A 23,813-nucleotide genomic window follows, 5' to 3' on the forward strand; every position below is an offset into this window, starting at 1 on the left:
ATTACAGTCAATGCTGATACTTTTCAGTCGGGGGTAGGGAATGTGTCAGGTAGGCATAACAGAGTAGGATCTCCACCCCGTACCACATCGACTCGCACTGTGACAACCAATGCTGATACTGTTCAGTCGGGGGCACGGATTGTGTCAGGTAGGCGTAACAGATTAGGATCTCCACCCCGTACTACATCGACACGCACTGTGACAACCAATAGTGATACTGTTCAGTCGGGGGCGGGGATTGTGTTGGGTAGGCGTGACAGATCAGGATCTCCACCCCGTACTACATCGACAGGCACTGTGACAACCAATAGTGATACTGTTCAGTCGGGGCGGGGATTGTGTTGGGTAGGCGTGACAGATCAGGATCTCCACCCCATACTACATCGACACTCCCAGTTACAACCAATGGTAATACTGCTCAGCCAGGGGCAGGGATTGTGTCAGGTAGGCATAACAGATTAGGCTCTCCCCCCCGTACTACATCAACACGCACTGTGACAACCAGTGGTGATACTGCTCAGTCAGGGGCAGGGATTATGTCAGGTAGGCATAACAGATTAGCATCTCCACCCCGTACTACATCGACACGCACTGTGACAACCAATGGTGATACTGTTCAGTCGAGGGCAGGGATTGTGTCAGGTAGACGTAACAGAGTAAGATCTCACCCCCGTACTACATCGACACGCACTGTCACAACCAACGGTGGTACTGTTACCACGCAGGCAGTGTCAGGTGGGCATAACAGAGCACATGTAGGAGGAGGAGATCCTCGTGGTATTCCTACATGTACATCAGCTGATATTGCTACAACCAATGCTGGTTCTGTTACCTCGGGGGCAGGGACTGTGTTGGGTAGGCGTAATAGAGTACAAACTTCATCCCGTACTACATCGACACATACTGCTACAACCAATGCTGATACTGTTACCACGGGGTCAGGGAATGGGTTGACTGGAAATGCCAGTTTGGGAAATCCACTCAGTACTACCCCTTCAACATACACAGTAGCAACTAACATTGTTACTGTTACAACGGGGTCAGGGAGCGGGCTGGATAGGCATATCGGCGTAGGGACCATTCCAACCACGACAACTTTTACACGTCCCTCAACAATTGACATTGTGACTGGTGCTGAAGCTGGGAGAAGTGCTGAAGCATCTGTCGGAGGAGGGCTTCTACCACTTAGTGTCAGTGATGGCATAGGTTCTGGTAGGCAATCTGAAGAATCTCTTGGGCTAAGTCATCAACCAGGAAGTACTGCAGGGTACCCAACGACCGTTTTCTCTCGAATGCTTTTAAACGTTGTTTTAGGCTATCTGGAGTACTTTTAAAGCTCTGTAGGTTAATTTTAGGTTGGGCTAAAAAAATTTTATCTGTTCGGTCATTCTAGGGGAACTTGAGTATTCTCGCATTTATAAGGGCTTTTTTGTCCATTTCCCGAAAACTTTAGGTCTTATCGCCTTTCCGAAAATGATAGCTGACCTTTTTTCGGTACCTAAAACGTGATTTTTAACAATCCGAAAACAACAGACATTAAATTTCTCATATCACGAAAGTTCGAGGTGACAATTCTCTGAAGAAAATCAGAGGGGATTAAAGGCCTTCCGAACAGATAATTTACCGAAACGATCCGTTGGGTGCCCCTGGTACTGTCACAACTGGTAACAACACTGTCCCCACCACTACTACAGTGACAACAATAACAACAACCACTACCACTGTCTTGGGACTGCCAAACACCACAAGCGGTACTGATGAGGCTATGCAAGACAGTGACGATGATCCTCTGAGTATCTTAAGATTAGATGATGTTGAAATGGAAGAACGGGGTCGTAGATGGCGTGCAACATTACCAAGAGAAACAGATACCAGTAATGTAGACCAGGTACCTGTCAGCAGAGCTGCTACACCAAACCCCGTGACCTCAAACCACACCATCCCAAGGCCACCAGGTACTGTATGGCGTGTTTTATGTCAAAATGCATTGGTTAAAGTCATTTTAAAGATTTATAGAGTAAAAGCTGCACTTATCTTAACAACCCAACAATTAAGCATCCACAATTTTAGATTAACAAAGGTTGCAGTAGAAGATCAAAGTTTCAATTAGTAGCCTTCTCTTTCTGTGTACGTATCTGTACATATCAATTCTTGAAGGAGCATTTGTATAATATGTATTACAATAAAGTTTCCATATAACGTGCGCTCTGATTGCCTGAAAGTGCGTGCTTTATCAGAGAACAGAGCACGGGTTGATGATGGTAAGTTGGCTTTCAAATGTTTGCGTGGGAATTTTGACAAATTTGCGCCAAATTAAACATCCCCTGTGATTCAGACAAACGCAATGGAAACGAGCTATTTGTCTGTAGTAAATATGGCTCACAGAGACCATTGTTAGCAACAGTAGTGTTAAAACTGTACTAAAATAACAAGTTTTGCTAGATTCCCGCTGACAAAACACCTAACGAAATAAACAAATTCTCAACCTAAACAGTGCTTCGATAAAAGACATTATATTTGTTACGAAGGCAGAAATTATACTTAAGAAGTAAAACAATGATAAAAAACAACAATTGAACTGTCTCTGTTTACAAGAAGTGAGGAAAAACACTCGACTTCGTCTCGTGTTTTCCCCTACACTTCTTTCGTGCTCTACCGCTTCCTGTGTGCTTTACAACAGAACAGAGCACAGTCAAGGCTTCTTTATTTGTTGATTTGATCATATTTGATTTGGAGTTAATGTTATCATTACGCTACGCTTTTGCAGGACAGGCTGGACATATGATATGATTTGATCAGTTTATGGGAAAATAAATTCCATTTGAATTAATAGCACAAATAGACAGGGAGTGTACAGCAGTGGAGAGCTACACTCCTGTGACTACTATGCATGTGTCAGAGCTGTGCTTGCACTTTGCACCATGATACTGCTTCACTACATGGTTTGCTAAGTATTTTTTTTATTAATAACGTATATGGCACTGAAAGGGAACTGAAAACTAATACAAGTACATTTATTTACTGTTATGTGTTTCAGGTTTAACTGCCTCTGTAATCACAGCCGGAGTTGCCAGGCCATCTGCTGAGAATCCAAATACAACAGTTACAGGTGAGTGCTCTTGTTTTTAATATTGCTTTTTCCTTGACTAAGTCACAGATTCAGGACCCATGAGGTTAACATATTGCTTTCTCAGTTATCACCTGAAGCACTGGCAGACTGGTAACCTTGAGAGGGTTTTTTTTCTCAAAGTACGTTAAATTTAACATAAGAATTGTTGAAGTTTCAATGATTGCATATTAGAAATGAACACGATGTCTTTTATGCAGCATTTTTACTTGACATGTCTTGTGTTCGAAAATTCTTTTCAGGAACCGTTGAATTACCAGATGCAAGTGTGTTGCTTGATTTATTACCTCAAACTCCTGGTAAGAGTTAACATATTGTATCAAATACAAACTGTACAACAAAAATAATCTTATCTGTTTTCCCTTTGAAGGATACAAGTGCAATTAGCCCAGTATGGTTTGTATTAACTAATATTAATATTCAATAGCATGTAGTACAAAAAAGGGTGTTTCTTGTTTTGCAGGCCAGCCAGCAAGTGCAATGCAGACATCTATTGCAATGGCACAATCTGCAAGCCTGCCATTTAGTCATCCATGCAACTTCCATGTGGTGAGTGAAACAATGCAAGCTGACGGGCTTTTTAAAGTGGATATTAACCAGTATTACATATCTGACAAATCATTTGCATTAGCAACTGGTATATCATCCTTCTTTAACATTGTTAATAAATTAATAACTGTCATAAAAAAAATTCTTATCGACTTACTATTTTAGCTCATGCAAATGGCTAGAGTGGAGAGAGAACACTGTCGACCTGCACTAATGTGTGTCTGTAGCGAGAGGCAGTGGCTACTGTGGAGGTAACAAAATCTGATTTGACATGTAATATTATATACGCCCATTATAAGCTTATTTGTTACTAAATGGTTGCAAATAACATGTGTGACAGTGTAACGTCAGGTTCACAGCGACTGTTGAAAGGCTGAATTGTCACTTGCTAGACAACTTGTCGCGATGAGACTAGCGTGTGTGGGAGATGCTTTACTAATCGAATAAAGCCAGAGATCACGGAAAATCAGCTGTGATTGACGGTGATTTAATTGACGATAATCGAACGTAAACTGAAATATAATGTAATGAATAAACTAATTACTAGATAATAGAAGATTACAAGATGACAAGAGTCACGAAACAATAATAGCAAACATTCCAATCATAACTGCGATATGACAATACTTCCAGTCAATCTTCTCAGTAAAGATACAATTAAAATCATCAGTGATCCCAAGCAGATACGCATACTGCTAACTGTTCTAATACAATAAATGACAACACTCTAAAAACTTGAAAGCAATAAAATTGTACGATGTGATAAAAACGTGCTTGCGTGAGCGCCACTGAAAGCGATGTGGGAATATACTAGCAAAGAAAGGACTTAACTGAATTACCAGAGATTCTTATAGGAAAGTTGCTAAATAGAAACCTAAGCTAGGGAGAGTGTGAACTATAAAGATCTATCGCTAGAAACAAGATGAAATAAAAACTTTGAAAACTGGGGCTCTGCCACGTGTTGGACTTAGTACAATAGGCTGTTGTATAAAAAAACCGAGACTAAAGGTACTTAAGGTTAAAAAACGTCAAAACTTGAAACTTATACTAAAAAGCAAGCATAGAAAATAGTTTGTACTTACACATCGGTTCCCGCTTGCACTCTAAATAGTCAAGGGTAGCTTAAAACTTAATTTACTTGAAAACGCGTACTGTGCACGCACGATAACTGAAACTTGAACTACTGGCGGGAATATGTCGCTAACACTATCTATATACGTCCACGTGTAAAAACGGATGACGTCATTGCTAAGCAACAAATTGGCGAATCAGAAAGAGTTAAGATTACTCACTTAATTAGAGAAGCCTCGATATAGTGTTCATTACATGGCTCCCCTGAAATATCCAGATATTTCACTAATCGCTGTTTATGCAACTAACTAATGTTCAATGTCTACAATGTTCATAAGCTATATTTATCATGAAAATTAATGTCACAGTTCATGGTTGGCAGCAGGCTCCTCGGCCGGGACTACTCCGGTCTTTACTCAGGGGATGGCACAAGAAGTACCAGTTTCTGTACCGGTCTCTCCAGATACCGTATGGGTCCTGACCTCCTTCCTTTCTTGTCCAGGCAGGCATCTGGTAGAGCCACTTGAACTTTGCGGACTTGACCATCCTGGCTTGGGTAGACCGTGGCGACGCGGGCGGGTTGCCATGCATTCCGTGGAAGGTTGGTGTCCTTAACCATCACGACATCGCCGACACGTAGATTTCGACGAGGCCGCGTCCACTTCTGTCGTTCCTGAAGACTTAGTAAATACTCTTTTCGCCAGCGGGTCCAGAATTCGTTGAGGAGGTGTTGCACACGTCTCCAGCGTTTGCGAGTGTACATGTCAGCTGGCTCGAATTTTCCGGGTGGTGAGAGTAGAACCTTAGATTTCATTGTCAGCAAGTGATTAGGGGTTAGCGGTTCTGGCGAATCTGGGTCTGAAAGGTGATTGGTGGTGAGGGGGCGGCTGTTGACTATCGCTTCCGCCTCGCACATTAGCGTCCTCAGGGACTCATCATCCAGCTGTGTACCATTGTTAGAGAGAAGTGAGGATAGGATTGAGCGCACCGTCCTTATTTGCCTCTCCCATACTCCGCCCATGTGGCTTGCGGCTGGAACGTTCATCTCGAATTTGATCCAGTCACACTGTGACTTAAGGAGTTCTTCCTTAATACGGCTATCATTCATTTCTTCTAAAGCTTCTTTGAGTTCTCGACGAGCTCCTACGAAATTTGTTCCATTGTCGCTTCTTAGCTGTCTCACTGGACCCCTACGACTTAGGAAGCGTCTCAACGCGTTTATGAAGGAGTCTGTGTCCAGCGAGGCTGCAGTCTCCAGATGGATAGCTCTTGACGACATACAAGTGAATAGGACTCCATAGCGTTTTAGCTCCTTGCGCCCTTGTTTAATCGTGAATGGGCCAAAGTAGTCTACGCCGCAATATGTGAAGGGTGGGCAGCTTTCTAGTCGGTCCTCGGGAAGGTCAGACATCTTCTGCTCAATAACGGCACCTCGCAGCTTCCTACATGTCACACAGGAAGCAATGACGTTGCTCACAGCGGACGAGCCTCCAATGATCCAAAAACCGCGGGATCGAATCTCGTTGAGCGTTATTCCTTTGCCTTGGTGTTTGCTGCGCTCGTGGTAGTACTTAATTATAAGGCTGGTCACGTGGCTGCCTTTGGGTAGGATTACTGGATGCTTCACCTTGTCTGAGAGATCTGTATACTTGAGGCGGCCACCAACGCGTAGGACTCCGTATTCATCGATGAACGGATCTAACTTGTTGATTGAACTGCGTAACTTCGCAGTTTTCTGCTTCGGGAAGGATCCCTGTTCTTCTGTTTCCCTTGCAGGTAACTTAAACTCGCCTTGAAAGGCCTTAGACTGCGCGGCGTGAATGACTGACCTTCCGGCCTCCTCCAAATCTTCAGCTGACACTTGGGCCACTTCGCTTGGTTCTTTGTTCACGCGTTTCCTTAGTTTCTGGATGTACTTCGAACAGAGTGCTACTGCTCGCCGGGCTCGGTACCAATCAGAAAAACGCTCGATTCTCTCTTCTAGGGTGGCCATTCTTTGATCGACTAAGGATGATGCCATGGCGACGGATTTCTTGACCTCTGGGTCGTCGTACTTCAAGTTATGTTCTTGTTCGTCATCGTTCAGCCATTCGCCTTCTTCCTTCCATAACATCTCTGGTCCCAGAATCCACCGCGAATCTCGGAGCTCATCGGTCTTCATTCCACGTGACGCTTCATCTGCTGGGTTCTGTTTAGTGTCAACATACCGCCATTGGCTTCTATGGGTACTGTCTTGTATCTCTTGTACTCTGTTAGAGACGAATACATGAAAACGTCTGCTTTCATTACTTATGTACCCAAGTACAACTTTGCTGTCCGTCCAGAAGAAGTCCTCATCGATCCGGTATTCTAGCTCACGATGAATCTGTTGACTTATCCGTACGGAACAAACAGCGGCGGTTAGCTCGAGTCTCGGGATGGTTACAGGTTTGAGAGGAGCTACTCGCGATTTTCCCATCACGAAAGCGCAGTGGACCTTGTTTGCATCATCTACGAGACGTAAATAGCTACACTGGCCATAGCCCCGGACACTTGCGTCACAGAAATGGTGCAGCTCTGCTCTGACGACTTGACCGAAATCGTTAGGCTTGTAACACCGAGGAATCGTGATGTTCTGTAGTTTCATCAGTTCCATTCTCCATTTCTCCCATCTCATCTTCGTGTCTTCTGGTATTGGATCGTCCCAGTCCAAATGGAGACTGCATAACTCTTGCAGTATTGACTTTCCTTGAAGCATCAGGGGGGCTACAAAACCTATAGGGTCATATATAGAGCTTACGGTCGACAGGATACCTCGTCTCGTGCATGGTTTGTCTTGCAGGACGACGCTGAATTCGAAGCTGTCAGATTCGACGCGCCATTGAACTCCTAGTGTGCGTTCTAAGGGAAGTGCGTCCAGGTCTAGGTCTATCTCTTTAACTCCCTCTGCCCTGTCACGCTCGGGGATGTTCTTGATTACCTCTTTGCTGTTGGACAAGAACTTGTGAAGATTGAATCCTCCTTGGTGGCACATGGCTTTTACATTTTTCACCAGTTCTACTGCTGACGCTGCTGTAGCGACTGACTTCAAGCCGTCATCCACATAGAAATCGTTTCGCACGAAGTTGGCTGCTTGGTCACCGTATTCTCCCTCGAAGTCATTCGCGGTTTGCTTGAGTGCAAAGTTGGCGCAGCTTGGTGATGACGTCGCGCCGAACAGGTGGACTGTCATGCGATAGTCTACAGGATCTTTAGAAAGATCATTCTCCTCCCACCAGAGGAAGCGAAGCAGGTCACGGTGCTCGGGATTGACGTGGACTTGATGGAACATGCCCTCAATGTCACATGTCACGGCAACGGGTTCTTGTCGGAATCTCAACAAGACACCAGTAAGGTTGTTGGTCAGTAGAGGACCTTGCAACAGATTCTTGTTCAGGGATTCCCCATTGTATTCTTGGCTGCAATTAAAGACTATGCTTAACTTCTTTTTCTTCGGATTTCTTGTACCGTGATGATTAATGTAAAAGGTCATGCCAGACTTCGCCTCAGCATCACTCGGAACCCTTTCGGCGTAGCCGTTTTCAATCATGTCTCCCATGAACTTCATGTACTCTTCTTTGTATTCTTTGTTACTCGGCGACGTAAACCGTTTCTTGAGGTGGTACATGCGTCGGACAGCGTCATCTCTGTTGTTAGGGAGACCTTTGAAGCTTTCCTTCAACGGGAGTGGAAGTTCGTAGTGGCTGTCGTCACGTCTGTGTATGCGCGTCTCTGCGATGTTTAGAAACCTCTTGTCTTCCTTGGAGAGACTTTGTTGAGCCGTGTGCTTATTTTCCGCAAAGTCCATCTCAAACATTTGATTTACATAGCAGGGGTTTAGAACCTCCTTTGTCTTGTCTTCCAGGATGAAACTAACGTGGCTTGTTTCAGGCGTGTTCTCATGTGCTATAATCCTGTTGCACGTTGCTACACCGTCTTCGTCTAGGGGGGTCTCTGAAAGACTGGCCGGTCCGACTATGCACCAACCAAGGAGTGTTCGGACTGCGTATGGATCTTCGCTTTTACCAGTTATCACTTCCTTTGGTTTAATCGCCTTCGGGCAGTTGGATCCGATCAGTATTCCAACGTCAAGGTTTTCGTCTAGCGGAGGTATTTTGTCCCTTATTTTCTTTAGGTGTTGCCACTTGTCTGCTACTGCTGGGGTTGGGATTTGGTCCTTTCTGGATGGGATTATGTCTCTTGCATACGCCTTAGGGAGTTCGACCTGCGCGCGTCTGTCGGGGCGCTCCACTATCAATCCGTCGATACGGGATACAGGGATTACTTTGCGGCCGTGCATTGTGCTTAAATTGAGACTTGTGTCGACTCCCTCAACTCCAAGCTCGCTCTTTACCTTATTTGTCACGAACGTCGTGTCACTAGCGTCATCCAAGAGTGCGTACGTTTTAATTTCTTTGCTGGGATTATCCTTATGGTACAGGACTACAGGCACGATTCGACACATGATGATGGCGTTCGATGTACCGACAGAACTGTGGGAGACGCTGGCAGCGTTTGAGTGAGCAGACTCGGCAGCGTGGTCTGGTTGCAAGGGTTTGGGTGGATTGCGTGACGACTGAGCGCTTGGCGGAGTTTGCTCGCTGCGTATCTTTGACTTTAGAGTCGCTCCGTGTAGCAAGGTGTTGTGACGCTTTCCGCACTCACCACAGGTTTGCTTGGATGTGCAGTCAGCGGAAACGTGACCCGCTCTGAAGCATCTGAAGCATAGGCGTTTCTCGATGATGAGATCCAACCTCTTGTCTGCAGTAGCCTTGGTGAAATTGCTGCACTTCACTATTGTATGTTTGCCATTGCAGGCTGGGCAGGACTGTTCGCGCCCCGATGTGGCTGCTGATTGTGTCTGTTCAGAATGGCCTACTGGAGTGGTAGAAGTGACCAATGATTGACTTGGATTGATTCCACCTTGATACCTCGACCTTGTGCCACGGGTGTTGTCTCTAACCGGGCCGTTCCTTTTCCTTTCTCTCTTAAGTACGTCTGGAGAAAAGATCGGGTCGTTTGCTACTTCGGCTTCTTGTTTGACAAACTTGACAAAGTCCGTAAAACCCACGAGTCTCTTTCCCTTTACCTGAGTTTCATGAGCGGACCTACACCACTTGACGCCCGAGTACGACGGCAACTTGGCGGAGATCGACTGTAGGATCTGAGTAGAATCCAGCTCCGCCATAGATTTCATAGTCTTCATAGCCTCTTCACAGCGCACCAAAAAGTCAGAGAATTCCTCCAGTCCCTTACTATCGCCATCACTGATCTGTCGCCAACCTCTAAGTTTCTTTTTGTAGTCTTCGGCTACCACCACAGGGTTTCCAAAACGCTGATCGAGCAGTTTCCGGGCTTCGCTGTATGCGGTTTCAGAGTTTGTCGCTAGGAAACCTTTAACCACCTCGTTGGCCTTGCCGGTCGTGTATTTTTCTAAGAAGAACAATTTGTCCTTATCAGCGGGGACGTTGGCGGCGATAATACTATCAAATGCGGTCACGAAAGCCGGATATTCGAATGAGTTGCCGGAAAATGTCGGAGGTTCCTTAACGGGGAGGTGAAAGGTCCTTTGTTGATTGACTAGCGCTGAGCTTAATTGCGTTTGTTGGGCTTGAAGGTTGACCAGTTGGTTAAGGGTGAAACTTATACTAGATGATGATTCAAAGTTCTGTATATTGTTTGCTGGTTGCTGGCCAAAGTTGTCTGGAATCGTGTTAGGCACAAAAGGACGGCTGTTGGGGTTCATTTCCTGTTTTGCAATTCTTGTCGTGACGGCTGTTGGTTGTTGGGGGCTTATCTGCTTGTCCTCGAGTTTAATTTCCTGTTTTGTTTGCGTGTTTAATTTATATTCTTCATCTAGAATTTCTTTGAACGCACTTTCTTCTGCCTTTGCGAGCGCATACTCCTTTTCTAGTTGAATGCGCCTGAGTTCATTTTCCTTTTCCAGAAATTCCATTTCTATTTTGACTTTAGCTGCCTTTGCTGCGGCGTCCGCTCTAGCTTGTGAAACGGAACGCAAAGAGGACCTAGTCGACCCTTTAGATGACTTGGATCTTACCTTTGATCTATGGCTCGACGAGGCGCTAGATTTGGTGAAAAGCGATCCTTTTTCAAGGCGCTGGATTTGTTCACAAAGCTTCATTCGTTGTTCGGTAAATTCTCGATCTCTAACGTCATACCACTGATAGGATTCTTCCTTTTCTGCGGGACTATCCAGCAGACTTTCGTATGTGTAGCACGCTTGATTAAAGACATCCTTTAGAGAATCTAATTCATTGCGTTCGACTTCCAAAACTTCTAATTCCGTTTGGGGATCTTCACGTAGTTTCTTAATGTGATCTAATTTTCTTTTAAGATTTCGGAAAGCTGTTTCTTTTCTTTTTGCTCTCAATTCCTTTAGAAAGCTGTTTCCCTTCTCTGAGAACTTCTGTTTTCGCTTTGAAATTTTGACATTGAGTTCTGACTGGGCAATGGGCACGACATTTTCTCGGTCTTCATCAGTGTCTTCGTCAAGAAACGACGCCAGATCTTCAGGTGCGGATGCGATACTCATTGTTTGTCACGAAATACCGATGACGAATTTAGAACAAGCCACGATGTTTTACTGTAACGTCAGGTTCACAGCGACTGTTGAAAGGCTGAATTGTCACTTGCTAGACAACTTGTCGCGATGAGACTAGCCTGTGTGGGAGATGCTTTACTAATCGAATAAAGCCAGAGATCACGGAAAATCAGCTGTGATTGACGGTGATTTAATTGACGATAATCGAACGTAAACTGAAATATAATGTAATGAATAAACTAATTACTAGATAATAGAAGATTACAAGATGACAAGAGTCACGAAACAATAATAGCAAACATTCCAATCATAACTGCGATATGACAATACTTCCAGTCAATCTTCTCAGTAAAGATACAATTAAAATCATCAGTGATCCCAAGCAGATACGCATACTGCTAACTGTTCTAATACAATAAATGACAACACTCTAAAAACTTGAAAGCAATAAAATTGTACGATGTGATAAAAACGTGCTTGCGTGAGCGCCACTGAAAGCGATGTGGGAATATACTAGCAAAGAAAGGACTTAACTGAATTACCAGAGATTCTTATAGGAAAGTTGCTAAATAGAAACCTAAGCTAGGGAGAGTGTGAACTATAAAGATCTATCGCTAGAAACAAGATGAAATAAAAACTTTGAAAACTGGGGCTCTGCCACGTGTTGGACTTAGTACAATAGGCTGTTGTATAAAAAAAACCGAGACTAAAGGTACTTAAGGTTAAAAAACGCACTAGGGTTGGTAACGCTACCTGACAAATAGGGGCGTCTGACATATAGGGGCGTCTGACATATAGGGGCGCTATATCAAAATACCAAAAGTTTATCATTACCTCTGCATGGTTAATGTGTCACACTACCAATAAATGGTTTGTGTTAAAATGACAGCTTTTGACTTCTAGTCAGTAGCGACTATTAGAGGAAGGAAAAGACTAATAATAAATCGGTTTGCTGAGCTGAGGCTCGAAGAATGGAGGTGTCAAGAAATCTAGATTCACTAGATCCACAAATTTTCTAAGTCTCAGTATGAATAATGTGGAGCATTTTTCAGGATTTCGTAATTCTTAAGAGATCTATAAATGGCTGAAGTCTCCTACACGTATTGCGACTCAAGTTCAGTAAACTTTAATTTGAATGGGGCGATCTGTTTCTGAAATTGTTACAGAATTGATCCAAATAACTTAAGCCACGCGCGGATCTGGGCTGTTAGGTTTTGGTGAATTCATAAATGCTTCATGTTTTCAAAATTGATTAATTTATCTCGTAGTCTCTTTCGCAGCCGTTATTGCGAAGGAATCTGCATCGTATCTATGACGGGAAAAATACAATACTGATCGTTTTCAATGTCACGCAATAAAAAAAATAAACACAACACCAATACAGTACCAGTGGATAAAGTCAAGAAATAGATAAAGAAGATCATTACTTTTCTTAGTGTTAGGTCTTTGCGTTTTCCCAGACTTAAGACATTCGTATAACTGTTTCGCACGAAATTACGGAGCTCACAGTATGGAAACGCCGTGTTGGAATACTTTCGTGGTCAACCAATATGGCGGCCGGAAATAATCTGGAGCTTATTTTCGCTATCTAGGCTACTGATTATCTGTATTGAAAAAAGGAGCATTTACAATTAAGCACTTTTCCTAATGCTCTAACTTCTAAAAAGGCTAAGTAACTTGAGATAGTTATATATTTTTCTACAAACGCGATCGTAACTCCGTGTCACGCTCAACTGCCATCAAAATACGCGTGGTTGAAGTGTAAACAGATATAAATTAACCGTCTCTTATGCCTGGCTCTCAAGTTTTGTTTTACGTGCACGTGTTTAGAGAGGTAAGATTGGAGATATTAATAATTCCCATTTACGGCAAACAGCATATATTAATGTTTCGGCATTTCTCTTGTATACTTCACGCACCTGACATATAGGGGTACATGACAAATAGGGGCATCTGACATATAGGGGCATCTGACATATAGGGGCGTCTGACATATAGGGGCACATGACATATAGGGGCATCTGACATATAGGGGCATCTGACAAATAGGGGCGTCTGACATATAGGGGCATCTCACAAATAGGGGCATCTGACATATAGGGGCATCTGACATATAGGGGCGTCTGACAAATAGGGGCGTCTTACAAATAGGAGCATCTGACATATAGGGGCACATGACATATAGGGGCATCTGACATATAGGGGCATCTGACAAATAGGGTCATCTGACATATAGGGGGATCTAACAAATAGGGGCATCTGACATATAGGGGCGTCTGACATATAGGGGCATCTGACAAATAGGGGCACATGACATATAGGGGCATCTGACAAATAGGGGCGTTTGACAAATAGGGGCATCTGACATATAGGGGCATCTGACATATAGGGGCGTCTTACAAATAGGTGCATCTGACAAATAGGGGCATCTGACATATAGGGGCATCTGACATATAGGGGCACATGACATATAGGGGCATCTGACATATAGGGGCATCTGGCAAATAGGGTCTTCTGACATATAGGGGGATCTAACAAATAGGGGCATCTGACATATACGGGCGTCTAATATATAGGGGCATCTGACAAATAGGGGCACATGACATATAGGGGCATCTGACATATAGGGGCATCTGACAAATAGGGGCGTGTGACAGAAAGGGGCGTCTGACATATAGGGGCGTCTGACATATAGGGGCACATGACATATAGGGGCATCTGAAATTTAGGGGCATCTGACAAATAGGGGCATCTGACATATCGGGGCGTCTGACTTATAGGAGTGTGAGATATTGGCGATGCCGGTTTCTAAGAGTTGATCGGACATCATAGTTTTTTTCTACAAATGTATTCTGTTGCCATTCATTATCTTTTGAAAGTGGACACTCTCGTAAGCGGACAGCTCTAGTTACTACCGTCGTCACAAAACCCTGTTTGAACACCCATACAAACTCTGTATTGAGTAATTCCCGCCAACGGAAGCTCTATGTGAAAATTCTCTCATTTATATCTCGCGCGCCTTCCAGCTACTGTACTTAGCTCATGCTCACCCATATTACATCTGAAACTGAGACAATTTCTGATCTTTTACTTTGTGTGAAAAAGTTTCTCATTTCAATCATTCGCCCTCTCTAAACTGTACTTAGCTTGTTTTTCTCATCAAAACGGGGCCCATTTACGTTGGAAAGACAATTACGGTTTTTTTACTTTTTGTGAAAGAGTCTCTCATTTCAATCATTCGCTCTCTGCACAATCTACTTAGCTAACGCTTCCCCATGAAAACGGGGCCCATTTACATTTGAAAGATAATTACGGATTTTTTACTTTGTGTGAGTCACATTTCAATCAATCGCCCTATATAAGCTGTACTTAGCTAGTGCTCCCCGTGAAAACGGGGCCCATTTTCATTTGAAAGACAAGTACCGTACGGATTTTTTACTTTGTGTTAAAAAGTCCCTCATTTCAATCATTTGCCCTCTATAAACTGTACTTAGCTAGTTTTTCCCATCAAAACGGGGCCCATTTACATTTGAAAGACAATTACGGATTTTTTTACTTTTTGCGAAGAAGTCGCTCATTTCAATCATTCGCCCTCTGCATACTGTACTTTGTTAGTGCTCCCCCATGAAAACCGGACCCATTTTCATTTGAAAGACAACTACGGATTTTTGACTTTGTGTGAAAAAGTCTCTCATTTCAATCATTCGCCCTCTATATACTATACTTAGCTAGCGCTTCCCCATGAGAACGGGCCCTATTTTCATTTGAAAGACAATTACGGATTTTTTTATTTTTTGTGAAGAAGTCGCTCATTTCAATCATTCGCCCTCTATATACCGTACTTAGCTAGCGCTCCCACATCAAATCGGAGCTCATTATCATTTGCAAGACAAGTACTGATTTTTTACCATTTTCATTTGGAAGACAATTGGGGATTTTTTACTTTGTGTGAAAAAGTCTCTCATTTTAATCATTCGCCCTCTATATGCTATACTTAGCTAACGCTTCTCCATGAAAACGCGCCCTATTTTCATTTGAAGGACAATTACGGATTTTTTTACTTTTTGTGAAGAAGTCGCTCATTTCAATCATTCACCCTCTATATACTGTACTTAGCTAGCGCTCCCACTTCAAAACGGGGCCCATTTTCATTTGGAAGACAAGTACTGATTTTTGACTTTGTGTGAAAAAATCTCTCATTTTAATCATTTGCCCTCTGCATAATGTACTGGATGTCATCATGCAGATTAAGCAGGCCATTTCCAAGGACGACGAAAAGGTTAAGAAGGCATTTAACAAGATTTGGGGTCGCTCTGGTGGATGGGTATCTGGGACTTGTCAGCACGGCGTTATCTACGCTTTGAAGTTTGTTCTGCGCGCAGAAAGTCCAAGGGATTACATTGATCTTATTTTGTCTATGGCACACCAGCCAAATATCGTGGTAAGTGATATGGCCAACATGCTAGTTGCACGTGGACAAAAGAGAAACAGAGAAATGTTTAGCCCGCACAACGATATGGTTGCTGAACCGACTAAAGAAAATGTGCAAGAGGCACTTGAAGGAAAACTGGAAGTATCGCTGCCATGGTTAAACGACAACTACGTAGGTGGAAATGACAAAGGCAGTACTACAAAGGTGCACCCGGTGACTGGAAGCGATAAGCATTTATGTCTCTTTGATCGATTGCACGAAAGAAACGCAAAGAAAGATGAAGAGGCATTGAGACGAGTAAGGAATATTAAGGAAGTGAAAGGAAACCTTAACACGCAGAAAGATGAGCAGCTCCATCTCCTATACAATCACGACACTAGATATTTAAGCCAGATGAAACCAGTAAACCACATTTTTCTATTTCCTTCAAACATTGACATTCATAGTGAAAGGATCAACCGACGTCAAAAAGACGGACTTAGAGCTGCTTTTAAACACCAGATCAAAGTCGATGAAAACGGTTGTGCTGTCCTAGATAAAACGAACAAAATAGTTGTGAAGAGGAAGGGGCATCAGAAGCGGAATATTGCAGGTGGCATGGATGACGATGCTCAACAAGCCACTCCAAAGAAGATGAAGTCTGAATCGTGCGACCCATCAGGCTCAGGTTCAAGAAATCAACCGACAGCTGCCCAACAAGCCACTCCAAAGAAGATGGAGCCTGAATCGTCCGACCCATCAGGTTCAAGTTCAGGGAATCGACCAACAGCTGCCCAACAAGCCACTCCGAAGATAACGAGACCTGAATCTTCCGACCCATCAGTCTCGGGTACAAAAGATCAACCCACTGATAACCAACAAGCCACCACGGAGAAGATGAAACCTAAATCACCCCAGTCATCAGACTTAGGCACTCAGAATGGCCCCATTGACGTTGATGCAACTTTACAGCGCCCGCTATCTTTGGCAGATTGTTACTGGATCAAAGATTTGGGGCTTAAGAATCGGGACAAATACCTCATCATGAATGACTACTGGATAAATGATTGATTCATCAATGCGGCAATGAAACTGATGAGGAAGATAGCACCGAATTTTGCCGGTCTGGCAGACGTTATCCTAGCAAAGAAAGATGGTTTTCCCCCTTCGCTCTCTATAGACGGATTTGTTCAAATTGTAAATGTGCGGGGCAACCACTGGATAACTTTGTCTAATGCGCAAAATCTCAGGGTAGAAGTCTCCATATACGATAGCCTTCACGGGGTGGACAAAAATAAAGATACAAAGATTAGGTACTCCATAAGCGTTGAACAGAGCGTTTGCCAAATAATGCAGCCTCCCAAAGAGGTAACCTTTTTGGTTGACGACGTGCAACAACAGGAAGGAGGGAATGACTGTGGTTTATTTGCAATCGCCTTTGCGACATTGCTGTGTGTGGGACGAGATCCAGCGAGAGAGCGTTTTGATAAAAAAATCATGCGTCAAGAGTTACTTAAGAGCTTCGAAGAAGAAGACATGGCTTTGTTCGTCGAGAAAGCCTGCAGCGCTTCCAAAAAAAGACACGGATATTCTTTATGAGTGGCGCTGTCCTGTTCACTGCCACTGCAGAATGCCTGACCATGGCAATGAGATGGTGCTATGTATTGCCTGCAAACGTTGGTTTCACGGTAAGTGCGAAATGGGTAATTTTAACAATCCACAGTGGCGGTACAAACCGTGCCAAGATGTCTTCGAAAGGGAGCAAAAGATGGAAACTGAAAGGAAAAAAAACGAAGGCAAAGTGCAGCAACTACGGCGTGTGGCAGCAAATTACCCAGTAGAAAGTAAGCGCGTTCAAGAGCTGTACACGGCAATTGCTGGAATTTACGAAGACTTTCACGACAGAAATTTGCCCCTATTGCCCCAGATGGCAAAACTCACATCGGATGCATGTCTGCTGAAGACCACGCAAGCGTAATCAAAGACACGACTAGGAAGCTTGGTTGTACGCATTATCTTCACACCCCTAAGTACGACTTCTTCATTGTCATCTTTCACGAAGAGTTAGAGACAGATGCATCATTTTTGAGTGTTGTCATACACGAAATGGCACACGGTGAACAAGGTGCAATTTCTACATCTCAACAACCTCACGGTAAATTATTCAAAAAGATTGCAAAACGTCTTATCCAGTGTGTAAAAAGTAAACAGGCCGAATTACCAAAACCTTACAGTAATGTAGAAATAAACGAGGTCACTGTTCTTACGGCAAAGTGTTAAGGGTTTCCCTCCTTTTTAGCATTATCTTGATGTAAGTAGTAAAGACATGCCTACTGTTGAGAAGAACAGCAGAATGCCGCAAACGCGGAAAAGTGTACATAGCTGACCCCTGAATTGCTTAATTAGGCTTCAGTTGAGAAGAACAGCAGAATAGTGCTGACTCCTGAAGTTTTTTCATTAGCATTCAGTTGAGAAGAACAGCAGAATAATGCTGACTCCTGAAGTGCCTTAATTAGCCTTCAGTTGAGAAGAACAGCATACTCGATCACACTTTAAAAGCATTGCAATGGTGAGTGACCAAGACCGTCCAACCATTCCGCATGATGGATTATGCTCGCCTGCCATGACTTGCATGCAAGAGGAAAGACATGTTTCACGGGCAAGGAAAAACAAATCGAAAAGTTCAATTTCAAATTGTCTTTCTTTCAGGTAAGCAAGACCTCGAAAATGTCGGGAGTCCAAGCGCGTGAAAGTAAGAATATGTTAAAGTTATTTTAGGCAATGCAGCACTAATCAATGTAGTAGTTTAAATTATAGCAATGTTGATTCAACTTTCTGGAACTGAAGTAGAATACAATGCCCCTATTTGTAAGACGCCCCTATTTGTCTGATGCCTCTATTTGTCAGATGGCCCTATTTGTCAGATGCCCCTATCTGTCAGATGTCCCTATTTGTCAGACGCCCATATTTGTCAGATGCCCCCATATGCCAGATGCACCTATTTGTAAGACGCCCCTATTTGTCACACGCCCCTATATGTCAGACGCCCCTATTTGTCAGATGCACCTATTTGTAAGACGCTCCTATATGTCAGATGCCCCTATTTGTTAGATCCCCCTATATGTCAGATGACCCTATTTGTCAGATGTCCCTATATGTCAGATGCCCCTATATGTCATGTGCCCCTATATGTTAGATGCACCTATTTGTCAGACGCCCCTATTTGTCAGATGCACCTATTTGTAAGACACCCCTATATGTCAGATGCCCCTATTTGTTAGATCCCCCTATTTGTTAGATGCCCCTATTTCTCAGATGCACCTATTTGTAAGACGCCCCTATATGTCAGACACCCCTATATGTCAGATGCCCCTATTTGTCAGATGCCCCTATTTGTTAGATGCCCCTATTTCTCAGATGCACCTATTTGTAAGACGCCCCTATATGTCAGACGCCCCTATATGTCAGATGCCCCTATTTGTCAGATGACCCTATATGTCAGATGCCCCTATTTGTTAGATCCCCCTATATGTCAGATGCCCCTATTTGTCAGATGCCCCTATATATCAGATGCCCCTATTTGTCAGACGCCCCTATTTGTCAGATGCACCTATTTGTAAGACGCCCCTATATGTCAGATGCCCCTATATGTCAGATGCCCATATTTGTCAGATGCCCGTATATGTCAGATGCCCCTATTTGTCAGACGCCCCTATTTGTCAGATGCACCTATTTGTCAGATGCACCTATATGTCAGACGCCCCTATTTGTCAGACGCCCCTATTTGTCGGATGCACCTATTTGTAAGACGCTCCTATATGTCAGATGCCCCTATATGTCAGATGCCCCTATTTGTGAGATGCCCCTATATGTCAGATGCCCCTATTTGTCAGACGCCCCTATTTGTCGGACGCCCCTATTTGTCAAATGCCCCTATATGTCAGATGCCCCTATTTGTCAGACGCCCCTATTTGTCAGATGCACCTATTTGTCAGATGCACCTATATGTCAGATGCCCCTATTTGTCAGACGCCCCTATTTGTCGGATGCACCTATTTGTAAGACGCTCCTATATGTCAGATGCCCCTATATGTCAGATGCCCCTATTTGTGAGATGCCCCTATATGTCAGATGCCCCTATTTGTCAGACGCCCCTATTTGTCGGACGCCCCTATTTGTCAGATGCCCCTATATGTCAGATGCCCCTATATGTCATGTGCCCCTATATGTCAGATGCTCCTATTTGTAAGACGCCGTTATTTGTCAGATGCACCTATTTGTCAGATGCACCTATTTGTAAGACGCCCCTATATGTCAGATGCCCCTATTTGTCAGACGGCCCTATTTGTCAGACGCCCCTATTTGTCAGATGCCCCTATATGTCAGACGCCCCTATTTGTCAGATGCCCCTATATGTCAGATGCCCCTATTTGTCAGACGCCCCTATTTGTCAGATGCCCCTATATGTCAGACGCCCCTATTTGTCAGATGTCTCGAATTTTACCTCTCTAAATACGTGTACGTAGACAAAACTTGAGAGCCAGGCATAAGAGATGGTAAATTTATATCTGTTTACAATTCAAACAGAGTATTTTGATGGCAGTGGAGCGTGACATGGAGCTACGATCGCGTTTGTAGAAAAATCTATAACTATCTCAAGTTTTTTAGCCTTTTTAGAAGTTGGAGCATTAGGAAATGTGCTTAATTGCAAATGCTCGTTTGTTCAATAGAGATAATCGATCGCCTAAATAGCTAAAGTAAGTTCCAGATGTTTAAAATATTTCCGGCCGCCATATTTAGTTGACCACGAAGGTAATCCAACACGGCGTTTCCGTACTGTGGGCTCCGTAAAGTTCTGTGAAAAATTTATACGAATGTCTTAAGTTTGGGAAAACGCAAAGACCTAACACTAAGAAAAGTAATGATCTTCTTTATCTATTTCTTGACTTTATCCACTAGTACTGTATTGGTGTTGTATTTATTTTTTTATTGCGTGACATTGAAAACGATCAGTATTGTATTTTTCCCGTCATAGATACGATGCAGATTCCTTCGCAATAAAGGCTGCGAAAGAGACTACGCGATAAATTAATCAATTTTGAAAACATGAAGCATTTATGAATTCACCAAAACCTAACAGCCCAGATCCGCGCGTGGCTTAAGTTATTTGGATCAATTCTGTAACAATTTCAGAAACAGATCGCCCCATTCAAATTAAAGTTTACTGAACTTGAGTCGCAATACATGTAGGAGACTTCGGCCATTTATGACTCTCTTAAGAATTATGAAATCCTGAAAAATATTCCGAATTTATAAAGTTTAGGACTTAACAAATACTGACAAAGAAAGCATTCGTTGTAGTGGATCTAGATGGATCTTTCTTCAGTGGATCTAGGTGGATCTTTCTCGACACCTCCATTCTTCGAAGCTCAACTCAGCGAATCAATTCATTGTTAGTCTTTTCCTTCCCCCAGAAGTCAAAAGCTGTCATTTTAAACCTTTTATTAGTAGTGTGACACATTAACCATGCAGAGGTAATGATAAACTTTTGGTATTTTGATATAGCGCCCCTATATGTCAGACGCCCCTATATGACAGACTCCCCTATATGTCAGACGCCCCTATTTGTCAGGTAGCGTTACCAACGCCGTTCAAAAAACGTCAAAACTTGAAACTTATACTAAAAAGCAAGCATAGAAAATAGTTTGTACTTACACATCGGTTCCCGCTTGCACTCTAAATAGTCAAGGGTAGCTTAAAACTTAATTTACTTGAAAACGCGTACTGTGCACGCACGATAACTGAAACTTGAACTACTGGCGGGAATATGTCGCTAACACTATCTATATACGTCCACGTGTAAAAACGGATGACGTCATTGCTAAGCAACAAATTGGCGAATCAGAAAGAGTTAAGATTACTCACTTAATTAGAGAAGCCTCGATATAGTGTTCATTACAGACAGGAATGGGTTATCTTAACCTGGTGCCAAATAACATTTGCTAAATGTTAAGTAATCTAATATTAATGATATTTTTTTTTTCAGGACGATTTTTGAAAACAGAGAAATTATTGACTTGGTGAATGAGCATTTTCTGTTTTGGGTGCAATCATCTGGTGGAACCGCTGGGAAGCAAGGTAGTATATGTTACAATTAACATTAGCATAAATACAGGTACTGCAAAGTCCTAGCATGTTTGTGAGGTACTTTCCCAAACTGTAAAGTCCTGACTGTTAAAAAAAGACTAGATTGGGCCACGGCAGGACATTTACTCTAACACTACATCAGTATATACTATGTTTAATTTTTTTGTCACGAAGAACATTCACCCTAACTTGCAACTTGTTAGACAACATTATATTAATATTTAATAGTCTGTTTTGGACTATAATTAACTATAATTAAGTACTTCTTTTGCTGTATCAAAACATGGGAAATAAAAAATCAATTTGAATTCATCATGGCTGCTTGGTTTCAGCCTTGGCCGCTTTAAAAGATGAAAGTAATACAGGTACGATGGCTATAGTTTGCAGCGTTGGTGGCAAAGAGAGAGTTTTGCTCAAGATGTCAGGTAATTAATTATTCCACACAATCGCAGTTGGATTATGTTCTAGATTACTCAGTCTCGAATGAAACATTACTTTTATTTTGTAATAATTATTGAAACGGTTTTGCCTTTGTTACTCAGTCACTCATGTATGCCTCATAAGCGCATGATGTTTCATTCATAGGCCCACCCACTGTAGCTGAACTGAAGAGAGTTCTGGAGGAGAAACTTACAACATTTCAAGATCACAAGAGAAACTGGTATACAACTTTATTCAACTTTTATCATGTTATTGTTACACTATAATAATGAGATGTGCTGGAAGTGTGTGACTTCAAAATTAAAATTATATCTTAAATTAGAATGTGAAACATTGAACACGATTGATTTTATATTTTACTCTGCTCATGAAATAATTCAGGTTTTAAATATAAGTGCATGTTACCAGCTATTTTGTCAAGCTATTCGATTACATTCAATCAAATCAATCAATCAATGAATCCCTCAATCGATCAATCAATCTATCTATCAATCCATCACCTTTTTATTGTGCAATATTAATTCATAGGCTCAGACTACAAGAGGAAAGGGAACTGAAGAGGCAGCAGGATCTTGACTATGAAGAGTCACTCCAGAATGACAGAGAGAAGGTGTGAAAAACTAGCAGCACTTTGGCACTCCATGATATGAAAAGAACTGTACAATACTTTTTAAATGCTGGCTAATTATATCAAGTGATGTTCTAGCACATCTGATTAGTTCCTTATTTGCTTCAGGCAAAAAGGCAGAGGAATACAAAAGCCTGTCAAACAGACGATGGACCAGCCCCTGAGGTATCACTTTTGATATTAGTAATGCAACAGATAAACTATTCTCTTGTTGCTTCTTGCTAATTCAAGCCATTGCCATGGTTAATGGCTGTAACGCATGTACCCCTATCATGACCTTACCACTGTAGAAAACAGGCTTGTTGGCTTTTTCTGTACCATGAAAAATACTTCGAAGGCATTATTTTGGAAGCATAGATGTCCAGCATATATATACACCATCTTTCAAGGTGTTTCTCAAGCCTAAATAAGTTATTAATTAACAAATCGTACAAGACAAATTTAGATCCAATAATGAATAATGGGTAATACATTTATAGTCTGTGAATTTGTATTCCAGCCACGACCAGAACCAGATGAGGCCACAAATCCACCACCAACAAAGAGGCTGAGATCGGATGAATTGACTCGTGTCATCCTTATTTTGCCAGATGGAGAAAGGCACCAGTTGGATATTTCACGGGAAAGTCCATTGAAGGTGGGTAATGTGAATACTCTGAAGAAATGCAGATTTCGATGCCTTTCATTTACCATTAATATTATAACCCAGATGTATGCACAAGACCATCTAATAATATTATAACCCAGATGTATGCACAAGACCACATAATTTGTTGTTTCTAATGTAGCCTGCATCACTTGGTTTGTTGTTGCCCCTTCAATATTGGAAAGTTTTGATGGTGAAATTCAATTTGCCCTT

At 42.6% G+C, this 23,813-nt stretch overlaps 3 protein-coding genes across 3 annotated transcripts in view; 2 read left to right on the forward strand and 1 right to left on the reverse strand.

Moving 5' to 3' along the window:
• LOC149102169 (torsin-1A-interacting protein 1-like) overlaps positions 1-23,813 on the reverse strand; it is a 150,894-nt gene that overhangs the window by 67,082 nt on the left and 59,999 nt on the right. The gene's annotated exons all lie outside the window — the stretch shown is intronic.
• The window catches only part of LOC149102179 (uncharacterized), a 28,674-nt gene that overhangs the window by 1,657 nt on the left and 3,204 nt on the right, over positions 1-23,813 (forward strand). Inside the window, exons 5-15 of the mRNA XM_089274689.1 lie at positions 1,804-1,955; positions 3,038-3,109; positions 3,370-3,426; positions 3,591-3,676; positions 3,842-3,927; positions 21,785-21,876; positions 22,218-22,310; positions 22,471-22,546; positions 22,855-22,936; positions 23,063-23,119; positions 23,454-23,591. Of these exons, the coding sequence (XP_089130815.1) occupies positions 1,804-1,955; positions 3,038-3,109; positions 3,370-3,426; positions 3,591-3,676; positions 3,842-3,927; positions 21,785-21,876; positions 22,218-22,310; positions 22,471-22,546; positions 22,855-22,936; positions 23,063-23,119; positions 23,454-23,591 (991 nt within the window). The remainder of the gene's footprint in view (positions 1-1,803; positions 1,956-3,037; positions 3,110-3,369; positions 3,427-3,590; positions 3,677-3,841; positions 3,928-21,784; positions 21,877-22,217; positions 22,311-22,470; positions 22,547-22,854; positions 22,937-23,062; positions 23,120-23,453; positions 23,592-23,813) is intronic.
• On the forward strand, positions 398-1,334 carry LOC149102180 (uncharacterized). The gene has a single exon (XM_089275240.1). The coding sequence runs from the start codon at positions 537-539 to the stop codon at positions 1,332-1,334; it is 798 nt and encodes a 265-aa protein (XP_089131366.1). The 5' UTR covers positions 398-536.

The sequence above is a fragment of the Orbicella faveolata genome, unplaced genomic scaffold (assembly GCF_042242905.1).
Source record: "Orbicella faveolata isolate gen_17 unplaced genomic scaffold, um_ofav_v1 contig_36, whole genome shotgun sequence".
Taxonomy (NCBI): Eukaryota; Metazoa; Cnidaria; class Anthozoa; order Scleractinia; family Merulinidae; genus Orbicella; species Orbicella faveolata.

Coding starts and splice junctions, on each gene's coding strand:
- LOC149102180 (XM_089275240.1), top strand. CDS start 537: ATGTCAGGTAGGCATAACAGATTAGCATCTCCACCCCGTACTACATCG.